General features: G+C 28.4%; 1 protein-coding gene across 4 annotated transcripts; it reads left to right on the forward strand.

Annotated features, from left to right (window-relative positions):
* The first annotated feature begins 211 nt into the window (after positions 1–211).
* On the forward strand, positions 212–10,741 carry LOC132930564 (uncharacterized). 4 transcript variants are annotated; one of them, XM_060996497.1, is made up of 5 exons: positions 212–428; positions 1,837–2,257; positions 3,437–3,772; positions 4,093–4,422; positions 10,170–10,741. In XM_060996497.1, the coding sequence occupies exons 2-5, from the start codon at positions 2,144–2,146 to the stop codon at positions 10,368–10,370; spliced, it is 981 nt and encodes a 326-aa protein (XP_060852480.1). In that variant the 5' UTR covers positions 212–428; positions 1,837–2,143; the 3' UTR covers positions 10,371–10,741. The 4 variants fall into 4 exon arrangements, with proteins under 4 accessions (XP_060852480.1, XP_060852481.1, XP_060852482.1 ...); XM_060996498.1 differs by having other exon boundaries at positions 1,848–2,257; XM_060996499.1 differs by having other exon boundaries at positions 2,115–2,257.
* The last annotated feature ends 409 nt before the right edge of the window (positions 10,742–11,150 follow it).

Genomic DNA, 11,150 nt, shown 5'->3' on the forward strand with positions numbered 1-11,150 from the left:
CGAGGGTATTTATGGTGCGTTACGAATAAAAAAAATACCTAAGAGGATACCGTTTAAACATTCTGAGGAAGAGGAAAAAAATAAAAAAATAAGAAAGATATATAACGGAAATGAAATAATAGCTTTAGGACTGTGCAGAGAAGTGGGGGGACGTGGTCAATGTCAATGGCTCCGCAGCCGCCGCCGGTAATAGCCACTGAAGAAATTCTCCGTTGTCGTTTACACCGCGGCGCCGATTGACGATCAGTCACGAACGTCCATCATTACATAGCTCATTTTAATTCAATCGTGTTTTCAACGGTACGAAGACAGCTCCCACAGTTCACAGATAAAATCCGAATAGTTATAAAAATCCTATGCATCAACACTGCACGTCAGGCGGTAAGATTCGTCGATATAATTCGAAGTGAGACATTTTAGCAAATACGGTAAGTTGTACGTACGTATATAATGTATACCAACTGCGTATATTATTCATAGATTAGCTTTAGCGAGGGTATTTGGGGAACTTAAAGTCTATTACTTGTTGCGTGAGAACTAAAAACAAAGTATAAAACCACACTTTGAGTTAAGTATTTTTAAATATATGTGAATTGTGAATACAAAACAATAATTACATAATATAGTTAAGTGGAGTAAAATTGAAAGGGATGGGTACTCCGCAAAAGTAATACTTAGTCAACTACTCCGTTCAGAATCTAAATTGTAATTACTTATTAATAAAAGAACCAATATTCGATTGTTCCGGTTATATACTGGATGATTCACTAACTCTAATTTATAATCGAAGCACCATTTGAGAATATAGTATATGGTCTTCAAGTATAAAAGTTTTCAAAATCAAAATTATAATAAATAAATTGTTAAATGATAAAAAAAGATAAGCCGTGAGAATGCTTTATATCCACGCTGTATTTTGTACATAAATATTTTTAAAAAGAACATGACAAAGAATTAAGAAATTATAATAGTATAAAATGTAATAGGTAGGCGTCCCAATAATACGTCATACTCCCTTATATGAATAGGTGCTCAAATAAATCCAAATAATTATTTTAATGCCTGCATGGTAAAATAGTTATTATCAATTGATTAAATTAAGTACATAAATCAACATCGTGCTTATGGAAAATTGTATAGACTTCACTTAATAAATAATATGTAATTAATAGTGATCATTAGGGTTAGGGATAAGCTATAATATGCATTGACATTTTTTTTACATCGATTACTGCTTTTGTTATTTGCTTATAATATCTAAAAACCATGTTAAGGTGGTTCTAGTCGGTAAAAAAAAAATCGTTTTTAGACTCTCCGTAGTAACAAGATTGTAAGACTTTGGATTATCCGATTTTAGTGCTGTAAAAATTATAAAATTTTTTAACATCTCCTCAGAGCCCAACTTAGAAAATATGGGCCCGGAGCAATATAAATTTAGGGGACTTTAATATTTGTTAAATGTAATTTAAAAAAGACTGAACAAAATTTTTATTTGCAGAACGTAAATTAATTTTGAATACTTGGATAATATTTAAATATAATTATAAACTGTCTATAGATAATATTATAATAATATCAGTACAAATGAAAAATATTTATTAATGTTTATAGATATACATTATTTAAATATCTAACAAAAGCAATAATATATCATAAAACTTCACAGTGCCACTTTAATATTTAATTATCAACAGGGACCTGGGGCTGCAGTCCCCCTAGCCTAGTTGGGCTATGAATCAAAATATTTTGAAAAAATATTAAATAAATAAGCAAATTTTTTGCTTTTAAAAATTGTAAAAATATATTTATCCGAAATATCTATGATCTTGAATTTAGATTATATACAGTTTAGATGACTTTGATTAGCTCTACAGACTGGAACGTAAACCACCAACGATACCGTATTGGGAAATTGTAATTTTCACGCCCATTGAAACAGATAAATAATTATTATTGCAAAGACGACGGAAGTACGTCCGGTGGCGTTGCGTCTTCAGCGTAATCGTTACTACAACATATTACACGCAAACAAACGCGCATTGTGCGTGTATTCCGGAAGGGGTAACACTACTAACACCCAAAGGAGAAGACACACATTACTGTTTCTCTTATAGTAGCAGCGAGCACATGGTTCAGTGACAATATGTCCAGGAAAATGGGAGCTTCGACTCCCTCATATTACCCGTCCGAAGCTGATTTCGTAGTAAAGACGCCACAGAAACCAATTACCTGTAAACCTCGACACCATTCCGATCAAGTAAGAACTTACGTTTAGTTAATTATTTTATTTTCATAAAAATTTTAATACAATATAGTGCTTATCTTAAATATCATAAGTGTATCATCGAAGAGTTTCTTTTTTTCAAAAAAAAAAAATATACATACAAAACGATCAGTTAGCTGTACCTCCCATTGTTCAAAAACGAGTTTAGGTTAATGCCGTAAATAATATGGAAACAATTCAATTATTATTATTTTAATCCATCCAATTTATATTATAGGTCAAATCCAGAAACAATTTTGGTGACATTTTAAAATAAGACAAAGTCATAATTATAAAACAATTTAATAATCTTAACAATGTTTGTTGAAACGCTTTTGTCTTTCTTAGTTTACAATAATCAATAAGCAATGCAATTCCTATATTTACTTCAAAGTTCAATTATTATTTATTACTCAACTTTCGTGAAAAAATTTTTTTAAAAACATGTATTGTTAAAACATTTTAATTTTTTTTCTTATGTATTTAAGAATATACATAGTTTTTTAATCTATTAATTCTATTAAAGACTTTACGAATATAAGACGTTAGAATTATTATTTATTCTGATATAAAATGAATACTATCTCACATATACCTAGTTGATTAAATTTAAAACAAAATAACAAATTATGCAATTTAAATTAAAACATCTAATCAAACTTCAAAGTAAGATATAACTACCTATAATAAGTAATAATAATTGTATTTTATAAAATGTTCAAATCAAAAATATTTAGATTATATATTAAATACACTAGGTACTGTAGTATACTTACTATAAATTGAAAAACAAAAAAGTTCAGACATATAATCAAAATTATATTAACCAGTGTTATTTTTTATAATTATGTTTTTTTTTAAACAGAATAATACCGTCAAATAACATATTACCTTTTTGATTTATAAATAAAAGTTTTTCCAAATACATGTCAAACTCATATACTCGTTATAAAAGCCTACAACTAATTATAACTTTATAAATAATATATTTGTTTATCAATTTTATTTAAACTTGGATCTATATTAATTCACTCACCATTTACTTACTTAATAAGACATGATAATATTATTTATAAATTAAAAATAACGCTACCAAATAATTGTATACATTTAATTATTGAATTATTTTAATGATAGTCGTTTATCAACTAGAAAAATTATCATTGATTTTAGATACAATACATTAGCCTGATCGGACTGATGCAAGTAGTTACCGGATGTCTGATGGTCGTTTTTGGCGTGCTATCGATGTTACACGAGGCGTCGTTGTCCAGTGTGGGCGCCGGCCTTTGGAGCGGTGCAATGGCCATGGGCAACGGAGTAGTTGGACTGATGGCTAGCTTGAACGGATGTCTTTCCCCAGACAGGACACTATCTCCACTTTCCGTCACAATTTATCTTGCACTGTGTTTAGTGTCCGTGGGTGTCAGTAATTTGGCCATCATACTTACAGCTATTGGACTGCTGAAGGACTCTCAGAAGCCATATTATATCATTCCAAAAGACAAGGTCAGGTTCAAACTAAAATTATTAAAGACTTATGGTATGTTCAGAATTTCATGGTCTGTCAATTCGATCAAAACATTGTTTATATACAATATTATTTAGACCATACCGTCTGGAAATAAGAACATTTAAAATTTATATAGTGATTATACTACCTATAATATACTAGATAACCGCGTATTTTGTATCATAGTCGAAAATTAGTTTAGTTTTGAGTTGCAGATTTAAAATTGACATTTCTGGTTTTTGAGGGATTCCCAGATTATTTTTTAGCTACAAAAAGTTTGAAACCTCTTTCTATAAATCGTATTTGTTTGTTGCAGACGCATTATAAAACTTTAACAGCGGATCAGTTACAGACAAATTGGGCTCCCGTATTGGCAAATTTAGGTTTACTACTGGCCACGTCTGTACAATGTCTGACCACAATGTTGGCCGCATTCCGTTTCTACCGACTCGTTAGATTAATTGTGGCCGGTGAACAACAAACTTCATGGTCGAGTTCAAGACACAGGAGTTCATCATGTTGCAGTTCAAGCGTCGGAAGTAAACAGAAACTTGTACAAAAGTGGTTGGTGCAACAAACCCCATCTCAGCTGGACCGACCTCGTCAGCAGACAAACTATCCTGGAAAGGCCTACAGTAATAAAATGGTAAGTAGCATTTTAAAATTAATTTTCACCTACTTACAGAGTTGTATTCAACTTAAAAAAAAAATATAGTGAATTTTAAACTAGGTTGTCAAATATTATTATTTATTATATTTAATTTTCTACACATCTATAATAATCTATATAATATAACCATTCACCACTAAATTCATATGGTACAGTTTTAGATTATTTTTTTTTTATTTACACATGTTATAGTTAGTTATAAAAAATATAAACATACCTATATCAACTATGACTGGTGGATAAACATATAACCTTCAATACCTGTATAATAACCGTTAGTAACAACAATAATAATTCTCATGTCACGATGACAAACCTAAATAAATGTTTTCAAATCGAAGCAAGTACATATATTATTATATTTTTAACAAATATAAATAATAATTCTGTGATTAGTGTGTTTAAAAAGAAATTGGAAAAAAAAATTGAAAACGAGCTCGCAAATTATAGGACAAACCAAACGCACAAAAAATAAAGTTCTTTAAAAATAATTAACATACGAGTAGGTAGTATCGAACATAGGAATTAAATATGTTATTGTTAGTATAATATAAATAAATATAAAAATACATAATATTGTATTATTTATTTAAATTATAATTATTACAACACATACTATCAAACTATAATACTAATAGGTATTAATGTTTTTTAACATGAAAAATTTATTTTATTTTATTCTATAATAATAAAATGTGTAAAAATGTACACGATATTATATAATTGAAAACTCAAAAAATATTTCTCTGTCATGTTCATTGATCCAAATAATATTTTAAAAATAAGCGATTGTAATTAATTTTAATCCAGTTAGAGTACCTCAATTTCAATGTAGACTGTGCATTTATCACAGCAGCATATGACAGATATAAACGTTTAAGACGCGCTTTCCCAAATTAGAGAAAATTACAATTTACAATGCATTTACTATAGTACATTATTGTTATATTTCTTCAAGTCTCAATATTCGTGGTTACATAGAGATATTTCAATAAGATTTTCTTATAGATACCGGCAAACGGTATACTAAGTGTGTATTTCACGATCAACACTCATTATTTCAAAATCTGTTAACGAAATTCAAACGATTAGTTTATGGATTTAAAGTTTAGGTAAGTATAATAACATTTTGCAGGGTATCGCCGATGTACCACTACACCCATCTAGACTTTAAATATTCATAAGTTATAACTCATAAATTACTCGTCTAAATTTCGATTTTCAACTATCGAAATACTCCGAAAAATATTCTGTTTCGGAACATAAAATTTAAAATGTATATTTTTATTTAGAAAATAAAAAAATAACGATAACCTTTTTTTTAAATGTTTTATTTCGATTGGAAATTATGTAAAAAAAATATTTCATAAAACGTTAGTAGTTTGAAATAAAGAGTGTTATTCGATAAAAGAATTACCCTGTATATTATAATGATTATTATAAGTTATAATATAACAAATGTGGAACCCATTTTTAAACAGCTTTTGCCATCGCCGAACAATGGTGAAAAAAATAATAGCATAATAATATAAATAAATATTAATGATGAAGATAGTTATTTATTTATTATTTTTATTTTTTATGCAATATTTTTCGCATTACGCTTTTATTCCGTGGTTTTTTTTACATACACTTTAATTCTCGTAAAAACCATTGACCACTATATGGCTGTGGTTCCGTTGCTAGCTCGTCTATATAATTGGTTCTTTTTTTCCTTCAAAGTATCCCTACATGTACTCACACATACAGCACACTATATTATAGGTAAATACTATTATTCTTCTGCGGCAGCATAACAACATTGACAGCGTGCGTATATACACAATATATATATCTACAATAATAAATATATTATGTATATAAGCTGGTATGGAACGAAATAAAGATAGAGGAATTAGTTCCAGCCCAGTTATCGGCTCGGATGGAAATATCTCTTTCTTTTCATTCTCCTTAACAAACACGGGCAATAGGCATTATTCTCTCCTACGCGTCCGTCTGTATGGTCAGCGTTAGCTCGTAAGTACCCCACAAACGAATAGGAGAGAAAATATATAAAGAAAAAAACAAAGTCGTCGCGTTAGTACAATACTGCAGCACTATACTTGCACGTAATGTAGGCCGATAAAAACTATACTAAGGAGAAACGAACACTCAGAAGTCAGAGTGACATTAAACGAGAGAGAGAGATTATTCTGTATGGTATTTACCTTTGAAGACGGTGGTGCGATGGTCGCGCAAGTATTACTAGATTTTGTGGGACACGGTTTTTATTCAATTCTCAACATGATTGTTATTTTAAAAAAAATTAAAAAACCAAGAATGTAATTTCCTAAGCATAATAAATCTTATTTACAGATATTTGTGATTTGTCACTAGTGAACCAAAACAAAAAATTACAACTTAAGGGCACCAAATTTTATTTAATCATATCCTATCCCCAGATATCTAATGTCCTTAGACTGGCTTAGACACTAAAGATACTATGTGAGCGATGACAACCATGCGTTCGGGTTAATCTACGGATCACGAGTACTCGATATCGATAGTCCTCAGAATCTCAGATCTGGTCATCGTCTGTCGTCGAATCAGATTGGATCTGAAGAATATATCATTATAGATGTCCTAAATGACGTGCGTATATTAAAACGAACGTTGCAAACAACAGTAAATACATGACAAATATAATATATTGTATATAATGTTTATGGACTATGGCTTAAAATATACTTAGGCACTAAATACATGTGTGTGTGTGTATGATGCATGTATATATCGCGTGGACGTGTACAAAACGAACAATGTGTAATGACAGTATGAAATAATAATTGCCATTCGGGAAAAACTGTCACATATATATGTCGCTGTAGTTATATTCTGACGTGTGTTGTGCAGTGTATATACGCGGTGTTTTGGTCGCGCAATTTGAAACCGTTAGGTAGGTATTCAGTTTACGATCGCACGGTTGTTAATTTTGTTGTTATTATTATTTCATATAAAATATTTAGGCGTATAATGTGTATTTAGCATTGTTTATTTATTTCTTATATGGTTCAAAATAAAATTGTGTTACCCAATGGTAACAGATTATATTAATAAATTCCTTATACATGCATAATCATATCATGCGTTTATATTATATAAATGGAAAATGGATGACACTTGAAACTCATTATCCGATGTAAAACAATAAGGTATTTTATATTTTTATTTAAACACTTTTTAAATCCCTATATACCTAGTAAATGTAATTACTCCCTACCTAACAATTAAGAAATCCTAATTTGTTTTAATCACCACCTTTGTCTATTACTTTTATCTACCTTATCAATTCTTTTGTTAATAGTTTTTGTGAATTCAAAATAGATAAAAATTTAGATCTGTTTTGAATTATACTTTATTCTAATTTGCATTGTAACTAGACCTTGTGTCCGTATGAATTATAAATAAATAACTCATTTTATGAAAGATATTTCGTAAACTTAATGAATTTTACTGCACGCAAAATTAGACATTTGCTCACACTCAAAATTTTGCCTAGCTTCCTTATGTAAACGGTTCAGCTTTGTATAAATAAGACCAATTAGATTTTCAGTGAAAAATGTTTATATCGTAATTCTTCAGATATTTTACATAATTTAATCGAAATGTAGAGTCTTTACCCAGACTTGTTTGCTGGTTAATTATTATTATTTAATTACCTATATATTCTTCCATCCATTTTAAAGTATCTACTTATCTTTAAAAGAATGCCTGTAAGGCTGAAACTAGTGTAACATGTGTAAATCATTAATACATACCTAATTAAAATTCATAATAGTAAAATTTCTAATTTTATTTTGTGTAACTAAGAAAACATTTGATTTAGATCTATTGATATAATGATATTGATATAAATATATAATAATATTGTAACAACTAAGAAATTACAATTATCATAATATATGCACGCCTTACAAAGAAATAAACAAAAAATTATAGTAGGTACCAGTTATTATAAGCATAAAACCTAGTATGATTTGTATGTATAATTTGGACTTTTGAATAATAGGTATAGATAATTTATCAATATAAAAGATCTAGGTGTCACTAATTCAAAAATCATAGAAAATCATTTACAATAAAAGTAGCACTTGCCATTTCTCACATTATACATAGGTATACATAAATATACAAGAAACATACACCTATCTATTTAAAAATAATGTTATACCTATGTATAATAAAAATATTTTTCTAGAAAGAAATACTAAATAGTATACTAATATTCACGTATAGGTTCACAAACTTAAATAATTGTGAAATAAATCATAATTGTATAAAATGAATTAATACTTATTACTTACTAATAAACTAATATATTTACTTATCGTTATCAGTATTTAATTTAAAAAAAATCTAATTAAGATAGGAAGATATGTATGTGTTCCACTATGTAAGCTTACGTCTTCAATGCATTTTACAATATATTTCAAAAAGGTATTTAAATAATTATATATATACTTTAAAAATACTTACTAGATTTATTTTATCTATGAGGCTCTTTAGGACATTTGACTAGATAAGTTTTAGGTATCTACATTACCAGTGGCGGTCAAATGATTTTGGCATGGTCCATGGTGGTGATATGGCTGATTTTTTAATAGGTTTGCCTTACCTACTTAATTATTAAAATATAATTTATGGTTAAACACTTTGTACTTAGGCCTAATATTAATTTTTTTAATTAAGCTAAATAAGTACTTTATTTATAACAACTGAGGAATATTGAATATTCACGATTATCGAGCTGAGTAATTCCCGTATATTTTTTTTAAACAACTAAATATTAATAATAATTACAGCCTTGTTCCTAGAATGAGTTTAGAATCTAAATAATAATAACATACTCTCAAAGGCGTTGTTTTGAAAAAAAAATAAAACAAAATTTAAAACATTAACATTGTAGTACAAATAGTACAATATATAGAAATTCAATTGTAATGAATATTAAAGTAGTAGAAAATTGGACTTACTTTGTACTTTTGACTTTTTGAGATATAATATAATTGCCAATTGGTACAAACCAAAACAAAATTACAGAAAAACGGTAACATTTAAATAAAATCAATTTTATGTTTTTGTTATAATTCAAAAATAAATAACCGTGGACTCGCAATTTTCAAGAAATATTATTTTTATTAGCATGTAATATAGGTATATTTGATATTTTTGGCAAAAATTAGTTTAACCTACCATATAACTAATAGAAAAATAAATTACTTATAGTACCTAATATATAAAACGGCGTGTCCATCTTCGTTCAAATTTGTTTTTTCGTATGCAATGATTGAATGATTTATCATTGAACATTAATTTAACACAACACATCTATTTCAGTTTTCTACTCAATTACATTGAGTACTTACATCATGAAATCAAAACTACTATATAATATACTGTGGAGCGACTTCGGTTTTTTTAAATATAAAAACATCAAATAAGTTGTTATTCTAATATATTTTAAATACTTAACAAGTATGATTATCCACCGACCGCTATATATGGCGTTACATTTCCCGTTTTAATGCCTTAAATGTTACGCCATCACGCTTTGGCGCTTGACTTTATTATATAATAAATAATAAATTGAGTTCACAGTTAAATTACCTATTTTACATTGCTTGTATAGTTAGGTATAAATATATTATATTATAATAAACACGATAAAATTATCTTGTTCAAAGGGTATTTACGACGAAACGAGTACCTTACCCAAGTGGAAAAGTCACCGGACGACGCCAACACTGAAACCGGCAAGACCAGACAGAAGGGAAAGAAGACCATCAAACGATGCCGCGGACGTGCATAGGGCATACACGGGTATGGACAGAGAGATTGTTGAAGAGTTCATTTCTGTCACTATGGACCCAAAACACTATAGCTGATATCGTGTATTTTATATAATATATTTTAAGTATAAGCGGATTGAAAATTTTATTATACATTTAAAAAGGCGTATTATCTATTTGGAACGCAACTGCCTAATATACGTATTTCCGATGGAAATGTTTATTCGAACACGGAGACCTCTGAAAAGTGTTCATTTAAAAAATGTATTTTCAAAATACTTTACGAAAATATATTTATAGCAAATTTATGAATTGTACATGTGTACCTCAACATATAGATGTATTACAATGAATATTAGATACGTACAAAATATTATTAACATCGTGCACTTCATGTGAAAGATTATAATGATATATAATGCCCATGTTTTCATTATGTTTGAATAAAAAATTGAATAATACTTAAATACTGTTAGATATGTTAGGATATGTTAAATTTTTATTAAACAAGTAAAAATGTAGTGTTGACATTATCAACTATACTACCAATTAAGCACCTAGTAAGCATGGGTGATCCACTTTTCTGCCAAAATCAACCTTACCGTTTACGGAATCTAATATTCTGTAGCGAAAAAAATGTAACACAAAATATTTTTTCGACTACATAGAAATAAAAAAACATTGAATCATATTTGTTTTTCATACTATGATTTAAATAAATGTATTAACGAAGTTACCAATGGAACTGTACTTCAAAAGTTAATCATAATTGTTAAATGTAACCTTATGAAAATTCCTGTTAAAAAATAATAATAATAAAAACAAAAACAGTGAGCGTGATCCAAATTTTATGAATTTTGTTAAATCACGAATTCA

The sequence above is a fragment of the Rhopalosiphum padi genome, chromosome 4 (assembly GCF_020882245.1).
Source record: "Rhopalosiphum padi isolate XX-2018 chromosome 4, ASM2088224v1, whole genome shotgun sequence".
Classification (NCBI taxonomy): Eukaryota; Metazoa; Arthropoda; class Insecta; order Hemiptera; family Aphididae; genus Rhopalosiphum; species Rhopalosiphum padi.